Source organism: Hipposideros armiger, unplaced genomic scaffold (genome assembly GCF_001890085.2).
Source record: "Hipposideros armiger isolate ML-2016 unplaced genomic scaffold, ASM189008v1 scaffold_30, whole genome shotgun sequence".
Lineage (NCBI taxonomy): Eukaryota > Metazoa > Chordata > Mammalia > Chiroptera > Hipposideridae > Hipposideros > Hipposideros armiger.
Genome location: NW_017731380.1, coordinates 2,193,447 through 2,219,890, shown reverse-complemented (window position 1 = coordinate 2,219,890; position 26,444 = coordinate 2,193,447). Strand labels below are relative to the sequence as shown.

Genomic DNA, 26,444 nt, shown 5'->3' with positions numbered 1-26,444 from the left:
AAAAAATCTTATCTAAAATATGGGGATACTAACCCATTTTCTTCTCATGGGTTTGCATGAAAAGCAAATGAAATGATGTATTTGAAAGTATCCTGAAAGTTATGAAAGGGCTAAAACCACCCCTAAGATGTTGCTTCTGTTCTCATTTTGGCTGTTTTCATGACAAAAGCTGGGACTTTGTAGCCTGCGTTCTGCCTGCACGTTCAAAGAATATTTAAAAAGCTCGAATCAGCAAGTTTAAATGTAACATACTTTTTTGTTGGCCTTGCATTTTGTCTTACTTTCCCACGTCAGACAATGATTAAATAGCTTTGGTTTTAGATACTATAGATATTCAACTCATCTTCATTAGTGGAGGAGATATTTGTGAACTGCTCCGAAGATAAGAAGTGCTGCAGGAGTGTTATTGGTATTCTAAAGTGGTTAACTTAATGGAACATTTGACCCAAATTTTAGAATCTCAGCCTCAAAGAAGCAGTAAAGTGGTGTAATAAAGGGAGACTGGGCTATGGGAGATATAAACCGAATTTATAATCTTATATTGTGGGGATGCTCGCAAAGCCAAATCAGAAGGGTAGGATGTGGGAAAGAGCAGAGGTGGTTTTTCTTCCAGAGAAATTATTCTCAAATTTGATAATTCATTTCCCATTAGAGAACAAAAACTATCATCCTACTCCACGGTGGTAAATCTCTCCGTGGAATAGGATAATAATTCTCCTTACCTGCCTGATCCTCCCTCTACCCCCTTTCACTCTCTCTATTAAACATGAATGGGCTTTCAGTCAATTAAGAGATTCCAATTACTAGTCTAGTCTCTTCCATTTTGCAAAGCTATCCAACCATATGAGATGGACTGAGATGGGAAAGCCTCTCTACCTTCCACCTCTCTGGCCAAATACCTGAAAACAAAATCTATTCGTGGCCTCAGGGCCAGGAGGGAACTGTAGCTGAGCCTTCAGAGCCTCTAGACAACGCTTCTACTTGAGTCTGTCTAGTTATTTTCCCATTCTCTGCCATCAACCGTTTCACATCCTTGCCTCTCAGGTCTTCTGCCCTACCCACCTTCCTTCTCTCTCCTTCTCCACGGAGAAAAGAAAAGCTATTGGGGCAGGGAAGGTGAGCTTTTATGCAGTTTAGTATATATCTGCCAGATACTGTGCTAGGCATTTTATATGGTCTTTTCCCTGTTGAACTTCAAAAACTATTTGAGGTAGATATCAGTATCTACAGTTTGCCAATGAAAAAACGGAGGCATAGACACTTAGTAACTTGCCTAAGGCCACATACTTAGCAAGGATTTGATCTAGAAATTGAAAGCAGATTTATTTGAGTCTAGTATGAGACAATGTTAAAGGCCCAGAGTAGGCGGGCGCTCAATAAATACTTGTTTAATGAATGATTGAATAGCCCCCTCGAATAATGTGCCTCCATTTCCATGGAGCTCTGTGTCATTTTCCTGGTCATGTTCTCTCCCTTGTGAGGCTACAGCATTTCCTTGACAATCTATTATCACATCTTTACGTTGTATAACAGTTACGTATATGATTATGAAAAGAGTATAAAATGCACCATAAGGTGCTCAGCAATGCGACTCGGTTTGTCCTCATTTACATGGTGGTTCATTTCAGAACCCTGACGAGCCTGAACGTGGACTCACCTGTCCATCTGCTGGCTGGACAGACAGGCCTCTCACTACTCCTCACGCTGAGAGGGGCACTCTCAGGAAAACAGGTCTGACTTGCTCTACTGCGATCCCATTTTTCTTTGTCACTGGCAGAAGATTTCACTGACTTGGGACAATTGGGGAAGTATGTGCTGGAGGTATCCTACGTGAGTGACACAAGCCTTTTCTGCAGTGGTATCTAGCTCTGGAAACACAAACCTTCTGAGGCTGAGTTATGTATGGAGGCACAATAGTGATTTCAAAGTGTTTCTTTTTCTCTGTCCAGACATCTATGAAACTCTAATATAACTTGGAAAAACGTTTTCGACAAGTATGTACTCATCTGTTTTGATTTTGTTCCCACCATTGAGTAACTTCCATTTATATTGAATCTTTAATCTAAGTATAAGGTACATTTTAGTTTCTATGCATTAGCCTCTCCCTCAATGAAAAAGGCCCTATTTATCATTTTCCCTTTAATCAGTGGCACTAGTCAGGAAGGATCAAAACTATTTCCTCTTTTACCTGAATAATTATTTCTCTCAAAATACCAAGTACCATAGAGTCTCTTTGTTGTTGTTGTTTTTTAAATAAAAATAGAATTTCCTAGTGTTCTGAGAACAGGGAATTTTGGCATGAAAGAAAAAAAAAATACAGATATAAGATAGGTTAAGCGAAAACTTTATAGTCCTGAATTCAAAATGAAAGTATCAGTTTGAACTCCAGAAGTATTTCATCACACACACACACACACACACACACACACACACACACACATTTTCTAGCTCTGTTCATTGAAATGGCCTAGAGACAATAACAAACAAACAATGAATGAGCACTCCTATGCCTGGATTGTGATATTGAAATAATACCATTTCCCATTAAGACGAACCAGGGTTCCTTGATAAAATGGATGTTTCTAGGTCTAGAGCAGAAATGTACATCTTGTCATACCAGATAGCAGGGAAGCCTTCAAAGGATCTTAGTGTTACATTAAAAGGACTCAGGAGATAGTGCTTGAGATTTTCATTTTCATTAAAAAGGATAAAAATTGTAGTGGGTTAAAACACATCAAATATATTTAAAACCCTTACTTCATAGTAATGCTAAAAAAAATAAAACCAGTTTAGTCACTGTTGCAGGATGCTAATAAACAATTATTTAAAAAACTAGTAAAGGGAAAGAATTAGGCATTGATTCACCTTTCCTATAAAAACTATATCACAAAGTAACGAAAAATTGATTGAAATAAATTATATCTTTATAAAAATATACTGCCCCAGCTATGAATAAAAAAACTCTTCCTGAATCAATGGATCTAGAAAGTGATCATTAATGGCTGCTAACATTGCAAAAAGTAGAAAATTGGACAATATGTGCTTCCAAATAGAACACATAACTACCTAGAAATGTTCTTTCCAAAAAACATAAGAAAATCTGAATTGAGTCAGGCTTCTGATTCTAACTTTTTAAAAATTAGGATATCAATTTTATGGAAAAAAAAAGAGGTAGAGGAACACATTAAACAACATATGGAGATACAATAAAAAATGTCCAGACTATAAGGAACTCTACAGGACAAACAGCCCATTTGCATCAACAAGTAAAAAATAAAAAGACAAGATCGAGGAAGAGGGAAAGCTAGAGATTAGAACAGATTTTAGGAGATTCATCAACCAATTGCAATGCATGAACCTTTTTTGGATCTCAATTCAAACAAACTGTAAAATACATTATATCTTATATCGCATCTATGAGTCATTTAGAAATTTGAGCATTACTGAAGATTTTTTTATAAAGTATACTTCAATACTTTTAGGTGTGATAATGGTATTCATGTTTTTTTAAAAAAGAGTCTTTACCTTTTAGAGATAATACTAAAATATTTATGGATGAAACAATATAATGTCTGGATTTGCTGTGAAACAGTCTGTGAAATGTGACAAGTGGTTGGGGGTAGAGATGAAACAAGATTGACCATTAATTGATAATTGGTGACACTGGTCACAGGTATATGGTGGAGCCTTATACTATTTGGAGAACATAATATAAAATTGAAAAAAATGGCAGAACTATGATTCCACCACAGATTGAATATTTTGATGGTATGACATAAGGAAAGAGTTTTGGCTGAGTTTATAAAGAACTACTGGCTTCCTGTTCAGGGGTCAATTTATATAGTCAGTCTGGGCTGGATTAAGATTCTGACATGAGGGCTAAGCTAATGGATTTTTGTGTGTGTGTGTGACAGGCAGGAAAAAATGTGATTTAGGATGGTGTTTCTGCAAATTGCAATTTAAAAGAAAAAAGGAAACACAGGGGCTTTTATATTGCTATTTTCTTTAAAAAAAAAAAGGGAGAAAGATTTAAATTTTCATCTTATTCAGAGACAATTTACTCAATGTCAATCAGCATGAGCAGCCACACTGAGCATCACGGTATTATTTTCGCTTCAGGGAAAAGAGAAAAAGAGTAATGCCACTCAAATAAGTTACAGCAGAAATTTGTGAATGACAAGGAGCTCTGCTTCAATTTCAGATTTTTAGACATCCAAATATGCCTCAAGGTAGATAACATTAAAAACCAAGAATTTTGTCTACTCAAAATGTATTAATTTATTTTGACAGGTATAGACATTCTTAACAAAATTCCAAAGTATATTAGAAATGATACCTGAGCCTTTTTTTTTTTTCAGTAAAAGTGTGACATGGAACTTTACTAGTCTCTGCATTTTAATAATATTCATGGATCTGTAGAATGAGAAGGCTGTTAAGATTGAGTGAACTGGGGTGTTTCTTGTTTAGAACTATGCAAAGTTACCTGTTTCTATACAAATTTCCTAAACTGATGCTTACACACAAAAAATCTAATTTGTCTTAACTCCCCCTTGCATACATCTTTAAAAAGTACAGCTTTAAAAACACTGTATATATAAAATATATAAACTATATATAGAGCATTTTAAGTTTATAGGACAACTGAGTGGAAAGTACAGACTTTCCTTATGCCCCTCGTTCCCACATATACAAAACCTCCCCCACTATTGACATCCCATACCTCAATGGTGTATTTGTTAAAATTGATGAATCTGTGCTGACACATTATTATCACCCAAAGGTTTAAATTAGGGTTCACTCTTGGTGTTGAACATTCTATGGGTTTGGATCAAGGTATAATGAAATATCCACCATTGTAGTATCATATAGAATAGTTTCACTGCCTGAAAAATCCTCTGTGCTCGGACTGTTCATCTGCCACTCCTCACTAACCTGTCAACCACTGATCTTATTGCCCCATAGTTTTGCCTTTTCCAGAAAGTCATGTGGTTGAAATCAAACAGCATGTACACTTTTCAGATTGGCTTCTCTCACTCAGTAATGTGCACTTAAGTTTCCTCCATGTCTTTTCATGGTTTGATAGCTTATTTCTTTTTAGCATTGAATAATATTCCATAGTCTGGATGTACCACAGTTTATTTATCCATTCACCTATTGAAAGACATCTTGATTGCTTACCATTTTTGGCTCTTATGAAGAAAGTTTCTATACAAATCCAAGTATGGGTTTCTGTGTGAACGTGTTTCTAATTCATTTGGGTAAATACCAAGGAGTGTGATCATTGGATTGTATGGCAAGAGGATGCTTACTTTTGTATATATCTCCAAATTGTCTTCGAAAATGGCTGTACCATTTTGCATCCCCGCCAGCGGTGTACGAGGTATTTCTGTTGCTCGACATCCTAGTCAGCATTTGGTGTCAGTGTTTTGGATTTTGGTCATTCTAATAGGTGTGTAGTGATATCTCATTGTTGTATTGATTTGCAATCTCTTCATGGCATATGATCTTGAACATATTTTCATATGCTTACTTGCTATCTATCTTCTTTGTTTAAGGTCTTTTGTCTTTTTTTAAATTGGATTCTTCATTTTCTTGTTGAGTTTTAAGAGTTCTTTGTATATTTAGGATAACGGCCTTTTTTTTTTTTTTTTTTTTTTTTTTTTTAGCTGAGCCATCCTGCCACTTGTTGGCAGCTCAGCGGCTGCTCAGCTAGGGCCGGGACTCGAACTGCTGTTGCTCAAAGCTCAAACTCTTGAGCAAGCTCTTAACCAACTGAGCCACTCGGCCGGCCCAGGATAAATGTCTTTTATCGCATGTGGTTTTGGCAAATATTTTCTCCTAGTTTGTGGTTTGTCTTCTCATTCTCACGACACCATTTTTCTAAGAGCAGGATTTTTAGTTTTACTGAGGTCTAGCTCATCAATTGTTTCTTTCATGGATTGTGCCTTTTGTGTTGTATCCAAAAAGTCCTTGCCATATCCAAGGTCATCTAGGTTTTTTATTATGTTTTTCTCTGGGAGTGTTGTAGCTTTGCATTTTATATTTAGGCCTATGACTCACTTTAATTCTTGTGACGGGTGTAAGGTTTGAGTTCTACATGATATTCCTTTATTATTCTTTCAGTGTCCATGGGATCTGTAGTGATGTGCCTTCTTTCATTTATAATTTTAATAATTTGTGTCTTCTCTCTTTTTCCTTAGTGAGCCTGGCTAGAGGCTTATTGATTTCATTAATATTTTCAATGAATCAGTTTTTGGTTTTATTGGTTTTCTTTATTGACTTGCAAGTTTCAGTTTCATTAACGTCAGCTCTAATTCTTGTTTTTTCTTTTCATCTGCTTACTATGAATTTAATTTACTCTTCTTTTTCTATTTCCTATAGTGGAAGCTTAGATTATTGCTTTTAGATACTTTTTTTCTAATACATGCACTCAATGCTACAAGTTTCCCTCTAAGCACTGCTTTCCCTGCATCTCACAAATTTTGATAAATTGTATTTTTTTTAATTTTCATTTAGTTTAACATATTTTAAAATTTACTTTGAGATTTCTTTTCTGACCTATATGTTATTTAGAAGTTATTGTTTAATATCCAAGTATTTTGGGATTTTCCAGCTATCTTTTTTGTTATTGATTTCTAGTTTAATTCCACTGTGGCCTGAGCAGATGGTATGATTTCTATTTTTTTTAATTTGGGAAAGTGTGTTTTATGGCTCAGAATGTGGTCTATCTTGGTGAATGTTCCACATAGCTTGAGAAAAATGTGTAATTTGCTGTTGTTGGATGAAATATATATATGTCAATTATATCCAGTTCATTGATGGTGCTGTTGAGTTCAACATTATCCTTACTAATTTTCTGCCTCCTGGATCTGTCCACTTCTGGTAGAGAAGAGTTAAAATCTCCAACTATAATAGTAGATTCATCTATTTCTCCTTGCAGTTCTATCAGTTTTTCCCTCATGTATTTGACACTAACTGTTGTTAGGCCCATACACATTAAGGACTGTTGTGTCTTAGAGTACTGACTCTTTTATCATTATGTAATATCCCTTTTTATCCCTGAAAAGTCTCCTTGTTCTGAAGTCTGTTCTTTCTGAAATTAATATAACTATTCCTATTTTCTTTTAATTAATGTTACTGTGGTATATTTTTCTCCAACATATAGCTAGGTCTTGTTTTTTTATCCTCTTTGACAATCTCTGTCTTATAATTAGTACAATTAGTCTTTTGACTAATTGTTATATGTTTGATATATGATAACAGTTATTATCATATAATAATATTTATCTTTCCTCAGGGAAGTACCTGAGGTCTCTAATCCATTTTCTCCAGATAAAAATTTAGCAGTAACCTGCTGCCTATCATCTGTTGGAGTAGCCCTGATTGAGATTCACAGGCAAGAATGGGACCAAGGCATTCAAACAGAAATTCATGTTGAGGCAAACAAAGGGGTGTTGGGTTTAGATTGGTGACTTAAGCTTAATATAAGGGCTTAAAACTTAATACAGGGGCTGGTTCTAGTGTAGGTTGTGGCTAAAGCCATTAGCTTCTCTGGAACTGGCTAACCTGGCACAGTTTCATGCTTTGGGATCCAGAGCTGAGCACATGAGGGTGAACTAACAGAGGTGTGACTCTGGAATCCTGCTAAGGTACCACAAAAGTCCATGGAGGAGAGGGACTAATAAGAATGTTACCTAAGCAAGGGCTCAACATTCCTTAGCAAAGATACATGGCAATGACTGTGAACTGATTAGATGTGCCCTTTCACGGTGAAATATTGCAAACTATTCTGGACTAAGTCCCTGGGATTCTTGGAAAGAATTTAGGAGGGAGAACGTAGACTCGCGTGAATAAAGGCATGTGTGGTCTTGAGCAATGGATTTATGCCTTGAACATGTCACATGACTCATATGCATTACATGTAAAAAAATGACCAGCCATGTGTCATCCCCTGAATACCTGTGGTAATTGTTTTAGTTGATTTAGGCATTAAGGAAACATTAAGGAATAATTGAAGGAGGTAGACCAAGGGGTGGAGGGAATTTGGGGCAAAAAAACAGGAGGGAGAAATGGTGTCACCGTCCCCTCTACTCACGGGGCTGATGTGCATTCCAGTGTGTGTACTGCACTGGCCCAGATGTCTGCCCTGCTGTCCTCCAAGTATATTCTCCTGTGTCATTTTGGTCTTGAAGAGCTATCCAAAAATAGCTGTCCTTCATTTTTACCACACTACTGATCAAACTGGTAATAAACGCCTGTTCAAACCTTAAGAAGGAAAAAAGGAAATTGTTATAGTAAGGTTCTGGGCAATAAAGAAAAAAATCATTAAAACATAATAAGGCATATAGAATGGCACCAAAATAAACATTGGTCATGAATTCTTCAGAACATGGAGCAGAAAAATACCTGAGGACCCTAATATGTTACTAATAAATGCCAAATGTCGGTGCAATTCACAGAAAACATGAGCGAGAAGAATTTGACTCTTACAGGCAGGGCTTAATTCTCTCAAGGCATAGAGTCCAGCTCCAGTTTCCAAGTGTAGGTGGTCAAGTCCACAAAGCCAGCAATAATACATTTCTTGGCACAACATGTGCCCTATGTTGTAACTAGGCCACACAGCACATACCATGCCATAATGTGCATGAAGTGAGGGGTTGGCAGGGGGGAGATGGAAGGATATTATGTTTTTCTGAATGAATAGCTGCCAATCAAGTTCACATGCACCCACCCACCCACACCACTTGCTTGGTGAGAATGGAACAGAGATTGGAGTGGCAACTTTATATCTCCCAAATCAATTTGTCCACCGGCACATGGAGTCCTTGGCTTATTCAAATGTGTTTAGATACACACATTCACTGAAGAGAAATTTCAAACCCTAGAAACAAATGCAAGAAAGTACATCCAGTAATATTTTCCCCAAACAGCTGAATGAGTTCATGTTCATTGATTTGTGGCAATGGTCCGTTCCCAGCACAAATGCATCAAAAGCAGAATCTAGAAAACTTGTAAATAGGCTTTCACATAAGAACCTAAAAGAGAAATGTATCAAAATGTAAGTAGCATTGAAACGTTAAGCTAAGTTGGAAACTGTCTTGAAAAATTTAGTTTCAAAACATACAAAGTTTTCATTCAATTTTGGATTCTTTCATTACCATGCATCCTTAACTTACAAAGGGAAGCAAAAGCATTGGGGTCATTCAAGAATAGAAAAGGCTCAGAAGAAATAGGGAGGGAAAGAGAGATGAACACAAAGGAGTAACATTTTAAACTGCCTTTGAACATCACTAGCAACAGTTGGTGGTCTTAGCCATCCATGATACTCATCTTGGCAGAGCGTATGGATTTTCATCATGCTTTAGTAAATGTTTTCTGCAGGTACTCTATTAATAATCTGATTAGCACACATTTGAATTTAGAAAAGTTCTCTTTTAACCAGGTTGCAGTGACAGAACCTATGTAAATGTACTTCAAAAGGAAGGTATATAAAGCTAAACATTGTCTAGATGCTGTTGTAATTTTCCTGACACTTCCATTGATTCATGCTCTCATAAAAGAACCTGCTTTTCCTCCTCCCCTCTGAGGCAGAGTAACACGTTATTGTGCCCAGTTGGTGCCTGAAGCTGCTGTGCTAGGAGGCCAGCAAGGCACTCCATCATGGAGGCTAAGGCCAGGACCACCATTCACTGTGCTGGTTCTACACCCAGGTGGCATTGCTGGTTCTTCCATTACCTTGTACTATGGCATTTGTCAGATAATAGAGAGGAATAACGTTGTCTGTGAACTTGGCCTCTGGTATCATTATTCATGACAACATTTTGCTTTTGTCATTTGTTGGTTTCGGATTTAGTCCATTCTGATTTATTTTCTCTCTATTTAGCATTTATGTTTAAAACAATAGAAACCTTCTGCTTTTTAATTGTCAAGTATATTTTTTAAGTAGTTGCATATAATACTCACACCTAAAATCCTAAAACCTTCCAATCAAAACAGGACTCTAGTTTTCTTGGTCCAGTTTAGAAGATAGCATTGTTAATAAAAAAAATTCAGCAAATATATCCTTCTTGTAAACCACGTATTCTAAGAAATTAACTCTGGATAACAGCATGCAATCTCTTGAATATCTGTTTCCAATGGATAAAGAAACAAGAGGACATTTTATATTCTATACCACTCTATTTGATTTCAAACACTAAAAAGCTGTGAAACTCTGGCTTACAGTAATAGAGCAGATGACCTTCTAAAGTCTTTACTGGCCTTTTGTTTTAGAATTCTTCATTTGAGAATACTCCAGAGTTTTACAACATCTGGACTTTTTGTCTGTTTTCACTGAGATCGTTTAATTTAAATGTTATGATTTAAAGAGCAAAATATAACCATATGTATATGTTTTTATATTATTATTTTAACCAGGATAAAATGTTATCTCTAAGGAATTCAGTAAACATTTTTTGTTATTCTTTAGAAAAGCAAATGATAACATATTTTGTTGTGTGTACCTCTTTATAAAATCAAATTTTGTAGGGGAATAATTCTTAGAATCAGAAAGAAATTAAATTTTCTAGTCAACTCCTTGACAAAATTAAGAAATAAAATATGCGTTTTTAGTGTAAGACAGAAAAATATATCTTAAACTTCCATCAGTTTGATAAGAAAGTGTTGCTCATAGTGCTAAACATGACATTTTAATTTAAAAATGCAATTTGAAGGTAACAATACATATTTTTGGCAAACATTGACAATTTTATTTATTACAAATTAACATTTTGCTTTTCAAAAGTGTATTCTTCAAAGGAGGTATTTTATACTTAAATCTCTAATGGAACATTATATTTTTTCATCAGTTTAGCCATATGTAGCTGGAAAAAGATGCTTTTTGTCTGTGAACAACATAGAATTTAGCAGACAGCAGTACTATAATCATTGCGCTTATATTACCTAAAACAAGAGAATGAAAAAAGTAATGCATTGGAAGTAGCTTCCCTAGAGAGCTGTTGCAACTAAAAACAAAGCAAACAAAACAAAAAACCACAGTGGCAGCCTTTATATATAATGATCCTGTTAGAATGGACTTGGTTTTGAAATGAGTAATTGCAATTGGATTTATCCTAGTAACACAACCGTTAACATTTTTTATGCCATTTTTAAATAAATGACTCGATTGCTAAACTAATATAAAAATGATAGATTTTCCTCTTTCTTTTAAATAAAGAATGGAAAGAGAATATCAGTGGTTTTAAAATGGGAGACACATCATGATCATTATTGCAAGAAGTTTCTGGTGGTATTCCTAAAGGGCTAGAAAGGTTACGTTTTTGGATATTGTTTCTTGCAAAAGACTGGAAGAGAAATATAGCCTTAGAAAATATACTTAATATACGCACAAAAACTAAACCGAGAGGAGCAAATATCAAACTTCTAATGGCAGTTACCTTTGGGAAGCAGAGTGGGATTGGTTGGGAAGGAGAAAGAGTCTGGGTGAAGGTACACTTTCACTTTTTAGTCTACATTCTCCTGGCTTGCTTGAACTGGTGCCAATAAAAATGTTTTTATTGTATAATTTTTAAAAGGGTAATTAAAATGTGTTTTTAAAAAGAAGGTTAACTGCATTCTACAAAAAAATAAAAACCTGTTAGAACTGACACATTCAGTAAAGTTGCAGTCAATAAACAAAAATCAGTTACATTTTTATATAAATACGAACAATGGACACCCTGAAAACGAAAATACAAAAACAACTCCATTTATAATAGCATCACAAAAAACAAAATACTTGGGAATAAATGTAACCAAGGAGGTGAAAAACTTGTACACTGAAAACTACAAAACACTGTATACTACAAAAGAAGACACAAGTAAATGGGAACACAGCCCATGTTCATGGGTTGAAAGACTTATTCTTAAAATATCCAAAGCAATCTACAGATTGAATGCAATCCTTATCAAAATTCCAATGACTTGTTTGTTAGTTTCTTTTTTGCAGAAGTGGAAAAATTCATCTTAAAGTTCACATAGAATAGCAAAAACAAAGATGAAAAAGAAAAACAAAGTTGGAGGACTAACACGTCCTGATTTCAAAACTTGCTAAAAAGTATAGTAATCAAAATGGTAAAGTACTGGCATAATGAAAGGCATGTAGAACAATGGAATAGAATAGAGAACCCAGAAATAAGTCCTTATATATATGGCTGAGTGATTTTTGACAAGGGTGCCAAGACCATGTAATGGGGACAGGACAGTATTTTCAACAATCATGCTGAGGAAACTGGATATCCACCTGCAAAAGAATGAAGTTGAACTCTCACCTTACACAATTTAAAAAAATTAATTCAAAGTGGACCAAAGCCCTAAATGTAAGAGCTAAAACTATAAAACTCTTCAAAGAAAACATAAGGGAAAAGTTTCATGACAATGAATTTGTCAATGATTTCTCGGATACGACACCAAAGGCGCAGGAAACAAATAAGAAATAGATAAATTGGACTTAATCAATACTAAAAACTTTTGCACATCAAAGGACACTATCAACAGAGTGTAAAGGGCAGCCCACAGAATAGGAAAACATATTTTACAAATTATGTCTCTGATGAGGGATTAATATTCATAATATTTAAAGAAATCCTACAACTCAGTAACAGAGTTACTGAGTTTTAACACTCCAATTAAAAATTGGACAAAGGAGGGGCTATCCAAGTGGCAGGTTGGTTAAGAGTTGGCTTGGAACGCCAGCTCTGAGCAGCAGGGCCCTGGTTGCTCCCACATGAGGGCCAGTGACGCTGTGCCCTCTACAGCTAAGATGGTGAACAACAGCTCGACCTGGAGCTGAACTGCCGTGAGTCGCCAGTGACAGCGTGGGCTACAGTGGAGCTGCAGTGAGCAGCCATAAGCTACCGCGAGTGGTTAGCAGCCAGCATGAGTGGCCAGCAGCCAGCGTGAGCTGCCAAGAGCTGTTGTGAGCGGCCGTCTAGTGGCCAACGACGATGTGCCTCACCCGGGAAGAGCGCAATGATAATACCAACATGGGCCGGTGAAGCGGCGTCCTCCACAACTAGACTGAAGAACAAAAGGACAGCAACTTGTTTGTTCCGATTCCCCAATGCTGTTCCCCTCCCCCAATTCCCCAATAAAATCTTAAAAAAAAAAAAAATGAGCATAGGACTTGAATAGAGATGTCTCCAAAGGAGATACACCGATGCCAATAAGAACATGAAAGATGCTCAATATCACTAATCATTAGGAAAATGCAAATCAAAATCACAATGAGATACCACTTCACACTCATTAAGATGGCTATTTTTTAAAAAACAACAATAACAAAACAAAACAAAACAAAACAAAAAAACAGAAAAGAACAAGTGTTGGCCAGGATGTGGAGGAATTGCAACCCTTGTGCAATGCTGGTGGGAATGTAAAATGATGGACCTGCTATGCAAACAACGTGGCTGTTCCTCAAAAAATTAAAAACAGATTTATCATATGATCCAAAAATTCCATTTCTGGGTATAGTACCCAAAAGAATTGAAAGCAGGGATTTGAAAGATCTGTACATTCACATTCATAGCAGCATTATTCACAATAGCCCAAAGGTGGAAGCATCTTATGTCTATTGATGAATGAATGGATACACAAAATGTGGTGTATGCATACTATTGAGTATTATTCAGCCTTAAAAGGGAAGGACGTTCTAACACATGCTACAAGATTGATGAACCTGGAGGACATTAGGCTAAGTGCAATAAGCCAGACACAAAAGGACAACTACTGTATGATTCCATTTATGAGGTAACTAGAGTAGTCAACCTCATAGAAATGGAAAGTTAGAATGGTGGTAGTCAGAGGCTGGGGGCAACAGGGAACAGGGAGTCACTGTTTAATGGGGACAGGGTTTGAGTTTGGGAAGATGAAGAGTTTTGGAGATGGGTGGTGCTGATGGTTGCACAACAATGTGAATGTACTTAATGCTACTGAACTATACACTAAAAAATTGTTAAAATGATAAATTTTATGTTATGATATTTTACCACAATAAAAAAGTTAACTACAAAATTGTTTGGGGGATATGGTGGCTGCAGGAAAATAACAGAGCTGACATATGTTTGAAAATCATGCACATTTAAACTGAGGATAAAATGAGATACTGCAGGATTTCTAGCTTTTGGAAAAATTTACAAAATTGAATGTCATTTGGATTATTTTGTACCACTATTCCATGGCTGATTGACTCAAGATTTAGATATACATGTATTTAGAGAATTATTCATGGTAACTTTGGAATTCAAGCTCCCCATTCATGCTGCCTGGAAGCAAACTGGCCAGGCCTGAAAAAAATTGGTAACAGTTAGCAAGCAAATAAAATTCTGTTATTCAGCAATAAGGGTTTGTTTTTCTTCCCTTCTTTATTCCACAAAGTGTTAAAAGTCCTAGACCGGGAGCAGTTACCAGATAACAAAAGAAATAAGTAATTTGTAGCAGGTGGTTCTAATTGTGCCTATCAAACCTGTCACTCAATTGTGCAGAAGAGTGGAAAATCAATTAGCAACTACAAGCTTGGGTCTTGGTGAGTGACAGGAGTGTCTTAACTCAAAAGGAAATCAGTAATGGAAGAAAATGATTACCAGGGCTGCTAGTGGACACTCCTGGGTCTGAGGAGACTTTCCACCTACGGCCCAACCTTCTCAGGCAAAAGATGGTGTGGGAAAATATTCAAAGATGTGTTGTCACTCAAAGAACAGTACAGTGTGGGTCTTTTTTTCTAAACTGTTGGGGTCTACATGAATAAGAATCAGGAGCACGGTGCTTTTTCTTCCCTCAACTTGTATGTCCCACGTAGGAGTCACTGCTTTCGATATAGACATATTTGCAGAACAGGGCATATGAACGTTACATGCCTGGGAAAGACGCCTCACTGGGGTGCGCATGTGGTATCCTGGGATCTTGGCTGGTGACCGAGTAACATGCCAGCACAAGGTCAGTTGGTGGGCCTGAGGCCTATGCTGGGACGAAAACAAACTTACCTATGCCACAGTTCTGCTTTAGAGTTGGCCCACACATTAGTATTGGCTACAGGATACAGTTTATCAAAGAAAAAATTTTAAGTATTCATACTCTTGTATCCAGTTTTAGAGGAAATGAAACAGAGCAGTTTTTTTCCAGACACTTTCTATCTTTTGCATGAGGTCCCCAAAGGGTACTTAGAAAATGAAGCATTTGAACTCCAACAGATTTCTGCCTTACCTTGGGTCACTTTGGCACTATGGGTTATCTGTAATTGTCACTTTGAGTTTATCCATGTATTGTGTTATTCTACTTTCTTTACTTGTTGCATTGTATCTATGTTCTATCTCTTTAGCTGCTGGCTGTAAGTGGCACCCGGAAGATTACCCTGTACCTTTTATTTCTTTTGTAACAGCATGCCAATATGGTGCTTCTCACAAAGTAGGTATTCAATAAATAATTTTCTAATAAACTCTTGACTATTAAGTTTTTGCATAGTCAGACAACATATGAAAAGTAATTAACACGATACCAGGTATGTGACCCTCAATGAATATTGAGAGAGAAAGAGAATGAGAGAAAAGAAAGAATAAGGCATAAAAAACAAGTGAAAAAGACTTATTTTCTTCAGTGAAAATCATAGTTAAATTATAATTAACAAAAGAGCATAGTTTCATCCGTTAGGCTACTGAATAAAGTCCTATGTTGACTCACTGACTGGAGGACTTCCAACCCGATATGCTATTGAAACCTTTTGGGTGGATTAACAAATTGAGGATAAAGGCTTTCCTCCCTCTATTTCCCCCAGCTATGCTGGGGAGGAGAAGGTAGAACTAAAAGCAACACTGAACTACATCAAAGGTAGCGTTATACCCTGAAGGAAGGGACTCCTGAGTGTAGGACGTTTTGCCAGACAATTTATTTTACCAAATGCTGTCAATCTGTTCATGTGTGCGCGCACGCGCACATACATGGATGCATTCTTGTGTAATGTTTGGAGAAAAGACTGGGAAAGAAGGTAAAAAGACAAAAAGGTAAGAGGAGGAAAGAAATGCCAGTGGCTTTGAATGTTGGTTCCTTTTGTGGGGAGAGCAGAGAAAGCACACAGACATTCCCCCTGTAGGCTAGACCTACATGTGAAGGGTCTCTAGATGAAACCATAACACCAGTTGTTCTGTTTCCTGATATTTTAAAGGCAATGGCCCCGGTACAAAAGCAAGTGACTTGCTTTGCAAGTATAGTTGTCCCATGGAACTCCTAAAGAGTTCTACCTTGCTTCTTTCTGTCTTCTGCAGGGAGGAGCTGATCTCCCAGCCCTGACAGTCCTCCTGATATTGATAGTGACACTGAGGTCACTTTTGCCTATAAAGCATTAATCCCCTATTATACATCTGTAACATGCTGCGAATCGTATGGAGTGTCAAAAGGACACAGTTTCTCTGTGGCACTGAGAAGACCCCTATGCACAGAGAAGTCTGACTCTAAATAAACACAGACCTGAGAAGCAATGGGGAAGCATTTGAATACCCTCCACAGCTCAGTTATACTTACTTTTGTTCTAAAAAAAAAAAAAATCCCACATGACTCACACACATTAAATTAAAAACATATTAATTGTTAAATAACATATTTCTTTTCTATTATAAACACTTGAAAGATAAAATCTAATACAATGGAATATACTAGCAAAGCTTGATAATGAATAAATGTTTATAGAAAGTAAAAGTCATCCTAAACTTTATTATTTGTTACACAAAAATCAATTTAGGAATAACAGTGCATGATTCTAATTCATCTCAATCAATACTTCAAATAATTTAATACTCTAGTGTACAGTACTTGTTACATTTTGACCAGCTACTGATTGTGGCAGGATTTTATCATTCCAAGAGCCCTCGTGTCAAAAGCACAGTGATATTTCTGATAGAAAATTTCTACTTTACCTGTTTGTAATGGTTACAAGTGCAGGGGGACAGTAATAACCACTGGAGGCATGGTCAAAGCTTCGCAGGATGGTGTCAATTTTATAGCAGAATCCGCCATGTCGCTCCCATCCCTTAAAAAAAGGAAAAAGAAAATTGAGGACATAATCTGATTTAGTTAAATAGCAAAAGATCTTTGTGTGTGTGTGTGTGTGTGTGTGTGTGTGTGTGTGTGTGTGTATTCTCATTTACCACTTACATTACTTTCTCCTCTGACCCATTCCAAACTCCAAACTTGAATTTTCCTTTGATGTCTTTATATTTATTCTATCTGGCAATGTCATTAACTACAGCCACTTCTAGATTTATTTAATTCTTGAAACCTAAACATTTCAATAAACTTAAAACCTTAAAAGCAAATGAAAATAAAGGGGCACTGTCTCAAAATCTCTCCTCTCTCTCTATCTCTCTCTCTCTCTCTCTCTCTCTCTCTCTCACACACACACACACACACACACACACACAGTTCAGACAGATAGAATTTTAGACAAATGGTTCCTACAGACTGGTAGAAATGAAAGAGTGTTGGCTTTGAAGACAGAATGCATGGATTTTGAATCCTGGCTCCATCCCCGGGTGGCCTTATTTAATATCTCCATGTCTTAGTTTACTCCCCTGTAAAATGGGGTAATAATAGTATCCATGGGGCTGTGGTGAGACTCAAGGGAGACAATGCAGGCAGAGACCTTAGAATAGAGACAGGAACTTAGCATGAACAAAGAGAACATATGTATCTAGAGCATAGTGTATATTTCTTTCATATTGATTATTTCATGTTATCCCACTGAGATACACTGAGGTTAGTGGCTTAGATACATCACAGACTAGTGGATAAGCTGACCTGGAACCCAATTCTGGTGCAATCCAGGATGGTCTTGGCTGGATCATAATGCATCCAAATAGAGATTGGCCAAAATATGTATTTTTTGATAAACAGTATTCCTAAATCAACTGGATAACCTTTTAGAGAAAAAGAAAGGAAGCTTTGGCACTACGACAAAAAATGACAAATGTGTGGTCCATGGCTCAGCCCTGGGAGCAATGAAGGGTGGCTCTATTCTTCAAAATCATAGACTATAGGACACATGCATTCATCAGTCTTCCATATTTCAATTGAGTTATTTTAGTTATTTTTCTTTCAATATTGTAAAATCACATCACTTATACCTATTTTCACATATTCACCGGTGTTAAAATACACTTCATTTTTGTATCGTGCCATGGTTTGCCAGAATTTGACCAGCTATAAAATGATTTCTGCTATATTTCTTGGAAAAGGTCTCTATCTTGCAGTAAATTAAAGAAAACCTAATTTTAGAAATTAGCTATTTTAGCTCAAAACATATTATTAAATGAGGTGTGGATCACAGGAGTTCCACATCCAACCAGCCAGTATGTGCTCTGAAATCAGTCCCTTAACCTTTCCCCCCAACCTGATCTGTGTGAGTAACTGACAGCTCCAACCAGAGCCCCTCCGTGCATCACTGCAGATGGGGCAGGGAGGTTAGACTGCTTTTGTATTTGGAAGGACAGGTGGAGGAAGCCTGACAATGTGAACTTTCTGACAAAGTATTCTTTCTTCATTAGTAATTTTTAGATCACAGGCCTCTTAGCAAAACCAAAAAAGTCCAAGAACTGAACAGTCTAAAAAATGTGAGCTAGTAATAACCAGAAAAACAAAGGCTCTTTGCTACAAGCCTTTGCCACATAATGAAAGTGGGAAGAATAATTGATGGTATCCATGAATATCCTTTGTAGCAGAGGTTCCGTTTCATTTTAAATGAAATGAGGTGATGATGACAACACTAAAACAATTGCTTATATTGTGCAATCCCCAAAAAAGTGACTCAAGAGGGAAAAATACATCTCTTTTCTTTGGCATGGAAATGATTGAGACTTATTGTATAAATTGACTTTGTATGTGCAGACTGTTCAGAGAATTATATTGAAGCAACTGGCTAAAAGAAAGGAACTTTTTGAAACCATACTTATAGACTGATGCATGAAGAAATTAATGGGAATTTCACCATAAAGTTAGAGAACTGGGTCTGACCTCAGAATGAAATACTGTACTGCTGGCCAGAAAAAGGAAGCAGTGAACAAAACTTTGAATAAAGCATCAGTTTTATTTCTGCTATGTAAGAAGTGAATTGCCCTCTCAACACAAAATATGTTGAGTTGCTTTGAAAGCCACAGTAAGAAGTTTTTTTTCAATATTTCTGTTCAGACAGAGATTAGATCAGTGATCAGCTATAACTAATTCAGGAATTGTAATCAGTAGATAAAATGTTTAGTAACATGTCAGCTGTCACCATGTGTATTGTTAAGCTAGAGTATGAAGAGTAGTTCACATGTTTACACATTGATTAATGAATAAAATGTAGTTTCTGAAGAGATGGGTTATTGTTTAATTAGAACATAAATAATTGGATTAGAAGAGAAAATAATTAAAGCAGAACTGCATAAAAACTGGTCTGAAAAAAATGTGTGTGTGTGTGTGTGTGTGTGTGTAAAAGAAAGAGAGAGAGAGAGAGAGAGAGAGAGAGAGAGAGACAGAGAGAGACAGAGAGAGACAGAGAGAGAGGAGGCATGTGTCAAGAACACTAATAGGTAGATTTTTTGGGTAACTTTACTGTAGGATATAAGTGTATTTTAAGAAATTTAAAACATAATTTTCTACCTTGTAAGTTTAAACCTAAAATATTAAGTATTTTTTATTACTTAATGTATTGAAAATGCTTTATTACTTAAAATACTACAGTATTTTTTACTATATCTTTCCCAAATAATAAATATTTTGCAAACATGCACTTCTCTCCATTACTGTAGTCTATTCAAATTATTTAAGTGTAAGAAACGTGAACAGGAAAGCAAGACTTTTGGGGGCAGAAATTCACTCTCTGACTCAAAGGAATGCACCGTTTTCACTCTGACATCCCCCTGGAAGACGGTGAAAACCACAAGTGAGAAGGGCATTGCATGACAGCCAGTGTTTGTACAGATGGTATGATAGTATCGTTTACATTTTTCTTTTTTTTTAACGTCAAAAGAAAATTAGTCTTAGGTCAAAGAGGATGGAAAGACAGTCTTTGCAGAGTTGTAAACCTTTCATGTGCCTCTAGCTGATAAGTGTTTGGTTTGTTAAAAGTATTCCACACTCAGAAAAAAGGGAGGGTGGAAGGAGAGAAAGAAGGGAGGTAGGGAGGGAGAAAGTTTCATTTTAAGTTGACGGTGGATAAATTGTTTTAGTTATGAAGCCCCTGCCCCCAAATCACAAGGTTAACAGCACTTACCTCCTGACAGCCTGAGTCGGTGTTGGAAAGGACGTGGCCTGCTTTCTTACACATGTAAAACAGGGTTTCTTCACAATTTCTCACTTTCCAGTGTCCCTCCTAAGGGGAAAGATAATACAAGATGAATAACTACATTCCATTAGTGATGCTGATAGGCAGCACCAATTATTTTAAATAAAAATATGATTAATAATCAGTGTTTCAGGATGGAGTAACATGTTAGGACCCGTGTTGTCATTCAAAAGGGTTGATTCTCCCTCTGCCTCGGAGGAGGAGGCCCTGCTCTCTCTCCAACATGTAAATGATTCCAAGATGTGCAATCCTGGATTGGTGGGCAGGAGGGGAGCAGCCACGAGTATTTCTTGCTGTGTTGAGGCTTAATGTTGAGTAACTTTTATATTATCTCAGCATTCCTGTGGGGTAGGCAGTATTCCTCCCATTTTAAAGGTGAGTTTTAATAGTTTGCAGTCGGTAAAAATCGGAGCTAAGATTTAGTACCAGGCTTAGCTGGCTTTCCATGAAGCTGCTCTCAATTTTTCTTTTGAAAAAAGATGGGTTAGAGCACTGATTCTCAATCCTTAGTGTGCACCAGAACCACCTGAGGGGTTACTAAAAACCCAGATGACTGGGCCCCATGATCAGGGAGTGCTGCATTCAGTAAGCCAGGCGGGACCTGACAATTCACATTTCTATCAAGTTTTCAGCTGAAGTTGATGCTGCTGGTCTGGGGCCAACCACTTGGATGAAACCATTTCACAGAACTAGACAGAATGTTGCTTCTGCTCTTCAAGCACTTCTAAGTGTGAGGTACAACTTGCTAATAGGTTAAAATTTTATCCTGCTTTCCAAATAATTTTTTATTTTAGCACAAATCAGGCCATTAGGCTGAAAGCACACAATTCAAAGTTTTAGGTGGTTTCTCAGGCATGTAGGCTTTTAGGGGAATACGGAGCCCTCCCATGACCCACAGAAACTTACTATGCAGGAAGCCGACACCGCCACCTGTAAGAGTCGCCCTGTACCCCCACTCCCTCCCCCCACGGAGTCTTCAGTTACAGAATAGTGTCAGGTGCATGGTAGTTGCTTAATAACTATTGGATGGATGGATGAATGGATGAATAACGAGTTTCCTAGGTTCTCACATTCAAATTTAGGCTTCAACCATGCTTCGATAACTTGTTAATTATAATAATTATATTCAATTGAGTTCTATGTCATGGGAATAAATGTTACTTTTTATACATCTACTATTTAAGGAGCTACTGAGCTGCCGCCATACAGGGCGCCACAATATATCACACAGCAGCACTGTCCTGACATATCCAATAATATTAATCCCTATCCTTAGTCTCGTAGAAATAATTTCTCTATCCGAATGTTGGCTCCTGTTTTGAGAACATGCTAAGCGAAATACCCATGTCTGTGAACTAAAACAGGAGAATGTCAGTGGAAAATCAAGGTCAACTTAAATATATCAAAACTAACAAACCAACAAGGCATCAAACATTGTAGAGGAAATTGTGGCGGCTTTCAGCAGAGTTAGACCCAAGACAAACATTTAGAGAGATCATTGTTTGTCCTGCCTCAAATGTGACCCTGAGACACTGCCTTAGCACTATAATTGTAACTGCTCATATCAGTGACCACCTTAAAAGATAAAACAATAAAAATGCCATAAAAGTAAGTGCTTGGGAATTTTCCACGTTTAGTTGGCACAATTACTTTGTCAAGCTACTTAAGGAACATGAATAAACCGCTTCTTGGAGGAACTTGATATGTTATCCTGGTGGTTTGAAAGTGTGAGCACACCCTCCCAACCCCAATAACCACCTAAAACTCAGACAGTGAGTTCAACAGCTATCTGATCAAAGAGAGTAAATCTATTCTAAACATGTAGTAAACCCTTCAAATGGCTGGGGATTAAACTAATTCTGTATAATCAGATGTTGTAGGTAAATGAGAAATTAGGGCACAGGGATAAGTGTGATGTGAAGGCCACGGGGGCCCTTGCATTCATGTGAGGAAGAGCGCAATCTCCCATTGATTCACAATTTTCCAAAAGGTTACACATACTATTGACATCCTTTTATGTTAATAAGATAAAGGAGCTTAAACCTCATCACTCTCCAGAGTAATCTCCCAACACCTCAGTTCTTCCCCTCATCTTCACCATGGTGGACAATGGCACCACCATGCACCAAAATGGTAGTTCCTCAAGCCGAACACCTACCTCTCTCTAACCCCCACATCTCAGTTAGCAATAATTCCTGTCTTCCAGAGGATCCTAAATGTGCCTAGTCGTCTCTACATTTACTGCCCTAATTCACCCACTGGCGTGGCCTCCAAATAGGTTTCTTGGCTTCCAATTTATCCTTCTCCAATCTATTCTCTATGTAGCAGCCAGAGTTACTTTTAATAATGTAAATCAGGCCATGCCCTTGGTTTCCTTGAGGCTTGTTAGTGGTTCCTATTCAGGATGCATAAGCCTCACATGTTTGCATTCCTCCTGCCATCCCCTCACTATTCACAGCTTCTCACCACACTGGTCTTTTTGGGATCATCAAACATGGCAAAGGTTGGCCTGCCTCTGGGCTTTTGCACTAACTGTCCCTGCCTCGGATGTTCTTCCCCCTGTTCTTCAAGAGCTTTTTTTTTCTTCTTTTCTTTAAGCCCCAGCTTAAATGTCACCTCTTCAGACAGCCTTCCTTGACTGTCCTATCTGAAGTAGCTGCCGCATCCCAAGGTTCTCACCGTCCTGTCACCTGTTTCCTCAGCGCTATCCTGACAACTATATATAATTACCCCACTTTTTCTGAGGGTGCGTGCTGACAGCCTAGCATGGAAGCCCCGTGAGGAGCAAGGACTGTGTGTCGTGGTCCTTGCCACAGCCCAAGTCCCTGGTACAGGTGGCCCTCCATACAAGGCCAGCAAAGTGAGCACTGAACAAATAAATCAACTTACAGATTGCTCTGCTGAGACACATAGCTGGCTTCTATTTGGAAAAATGCGGGGCTCATGTGTGTGCCAATTAGTAAAGGTGACTGAAGAGCCGTTAGACCATTCAAAGGAAACTGGAATTTTATTGCTGCTCAAACCAATCCATGTTTCGGATGCATTTTCTGTAAGAGATAAATGTAAATTACTTACAGGAATCTTATTATATGTAAAGAAGATAATCACCGGCGCTATTACCAAAATACACCACTTGGTAAGTGATTTCTTCATATGATGAAACCTGCTTCAGTCTCAGTATGAAATACCTGCTTAAGCCTTTTCCTCCTATGCTGTCCTATCTGATCTGCTCCGTGCAGACCTTGTGAGGCAGAGCACGAGCTAAACCAATACAAGGCCCAAAGCTCCAAAGCAAGCGGGTTGCTGGGACTCTGCTACTGTATGGAAAGTAGATCTGAAAAACCTGGTTTTGTTTCTGCCTAAAAAGAAAAAAATAGGAAGATCTACTGCTTTAGGAAAAGAGTACACAAAAAAACCTTTTGAGGTTTGCTGGAAAAATGGCAGCTGTGAGGCGGGCTCCCTGAGTTCTCCCCTGGAAATCCACGCAATTTGAACTGCTGTAACTCATCAAACGAACCTCTACCCATTACACAGAGCAGCGAAGAGACTTGCGCACTGATTACTGGGAGGTGGGCAGACCGGGGGAGTGTGGGAAGAGGGAGGCAAGACCCCTGGAGAGGCAGCCGGCACCTGCGGCTGCTGAGACAAGGGGGCCTCAGAGAGCAGATCGGAGAGTGTTGTGCGGCCAGCCTAGAGAACAGCAAGAGCGCGACAGTTTGCAGTCTGCGGCAGAAGCCTCGGGCCAGGCGAGTGGGGAAGAGAGGAGACGTGCGTGCAGAGGCGCGGTCCGCACCTGTGGTTGTGGAGCCGTGGGACCCCAGGAGGCAGAGCAGAGAGCGTTGCAGCAGTAGGGTGGGCTCAGTCCCTGCACCCCTGGGGTTCCTCCCGAAGTGCAGCAGGAGCTGGGCTGGAGCATCTGAGGCAGAAGCCTCAGCTCAAAATGGCAGTGGGACTTTTTTGTTTTCTTTTTCTCAGAAAGAAAAACACAACTGCATAGATAAGAACCCACCCCACCCTCCCTCAGGAACCTTGACCCCTGCCATGCCAGAGCCTCAAGCTGACCCCTGAATGAAGGAGTAGCGTCAGATTACAGAGGTGCTCCTACTCCCAGGGGGTTGAGAAACTCCGCACAAGAAGAGGCTGCAGGAGTGCGAGCCTACCTATCCTGCCCCCACCTCCCCGGCATGGCCTGGGAGGCAGGGCAACTTCAGCTGCTGAGTCACTCACAGGCCCCCCAGCAGGTGGCTTTTAGCAGCTCTGAAATCTCAACCCCCCCCCACAGTATCCAGCGGAAAGAGTGCCCGAAAACGCACATCAACCCTTCTTTGTAAAAACTACCAATCACACCTCATAACCCCACTCATCTACAATAGACCTGCAATGCCAGGGTCACTCTAGGCGCCAGGTGGCAGGCTCTGCTCCCACAAGGCGCAGTTTTTGTATAGTAGAGTACAACCTGGGGAGAGCTTGGTGGACTTTAGCCAAGACTGGTACTGGTTGTTGTTGTTGTTGGGTTTTTTTTGGCGTGTTTTTGTTGTTGCTGCTGTTTTGGGATTTTTGGGTGTTTTGGTGGTTTTTTTTGGTTGCTTGTTTTGGTTGTTGTTGTTTTGTTTCTATTTCATTATTATCATTTTTAGTTTTTAATATAGACATATATAGGTATATATATATATATGTGGATATATATGTCCATGTATATGGGTGTGTAGGTATATATATATATTTTTTTTTTTTCTCTCTCTTTCTTTCCTTCATTCTGTTCTGCCCTCTCTCCCTTCTTTTCTTCTTTCTTGTTACTGCTCTATTTTTCCTCCTTCTTTCCATTTTTCTGCAATGTTTTTTTTTGGGGGGTGTGATGCTATTTTGTTTCTCATGTTTATTCTATTTTTTATTTTATTACATTTAATTTTATTTTGTTTTGTTTTTTTGTTCTTTGTTTTTTGTTGTTATTGTTTTATTTTTGTTTGTTTTCTCCTTTTGTATGCTTGATATTTCTGTACATGTTGAGTGTAGGTTGTTGGTTGTTTTTTACATGTGAGAGTATCTGGTTTCCTTTGGTGGCTGTTGTGGTTGTGCTTGTTGATCTGTTTTGCTCTGAATTCGCTCTGCAGCAGGGCCCAGCCAAAGAGGCACAAGAATCATCACACCTAGAGGCCAACTTTAGACCAAACCAGGGCATTATGAGGTTTGACCTACAAGAGTCACACCCAAAGGGAAATCGCTACAGGCACAAGAGCCCATAGGGGCCAAGCCTCATCGGAGGGGTCAACCCTCACACAGCAGCTTGTAAACTGTGAACACAGCTAATCCTCACAGCTGGTCAGCCTGGGAGTAAATCCCACCTACTGACAAGCCAAAAGTAATCAAAGCTCAACTTCAACAGGAGAAGACACACAACACAAGGAACACCTCTGGTACACACGCACAGGAGAATAGGGAGACTGAGCAATTCAAATATAAAGGACACATACCACATCAGTCCACCCAGAAAAGACTGAGACCTAGGGGATCTATCTAATACATCAAAGTAAACACAAAGAGTAAGCCAGAATGGGGAAACTAAGAAACACATCTCAAATAAAAGAACAGAAGAAATGTCCTGAATCAGCGGAACTAGAGGAAATAGAGGTAAACATCCTACAGGAGACAGAGTTCAGAACACTGATTATTAGAATGTTCAAGGAAATTAATGAGAATATAAAGAAAGATAGAGAAATCATGAAAAACAATGAGCTAGAACTAAAGAATACAATTACTGAATTAAATAACAAACTCGATGGAATTGCTAGCAGATTGGATGAAGTAGAGGATCAAATCAGTGACTTCGAAGAAAAGATAGCAGAGATCACCCAAGCGGAACAACAAAAAGAAAAAAAACATTGAAAATAGTTTAAGAGAGCTGGGCGACAACATCAAGCGCAACAACATGCGCATCACAGGAATACCAAAAGGAGAAGAGAAGGAGCAAGGGATCAAGAACATATTTGAAGTAATAATGTCTGAAAACTTCCCTAACCTGGCAAAGGAAATTGACATACAAGCACAGGAAATGCAGAGAGTTCCAACCAAGATGATCCCAAACAGGCCCACACCAAGACAC

At 38.2% G+C, this 26,444-nt stretch overlaps 1 protein-coding gene across 2 annotated transcripts in view; it reads right to left on the bottom strand.

The window, feature by feature from the left end:
• PLA2R1 (phospholipase A2 receptor 1) overlaps positions 1–26,444 on the bottom strand; it is a 114,823-nt gene that overhangs the window by 43,614 nt on the left and 44,765 nt on the right. For both annotated transcript variants that reach the window (XM_019636807.1, XM_019636808.1), the window contains 4 exons: positions 23,234–23,391; positions 20,273–20,371; positions 16,941–17,053; positions 8,096–8,265 (listed from right to left, as the gene is read on the bottom strand). In XM_019636807.1, coding sequence (XP_019492352.1) covers positions 8,096–8,265; positions 16,941–17,053; positions 20,273–20,371; positions 23,234–23,391 — 540 coding nt within the window. The remainder of the gene's footprint in view (positions 1–8,095; positions 8,266–16,940; positions 17,054–20,272; positions 20,372–23,233; positions 23,392–26,444) is intronic.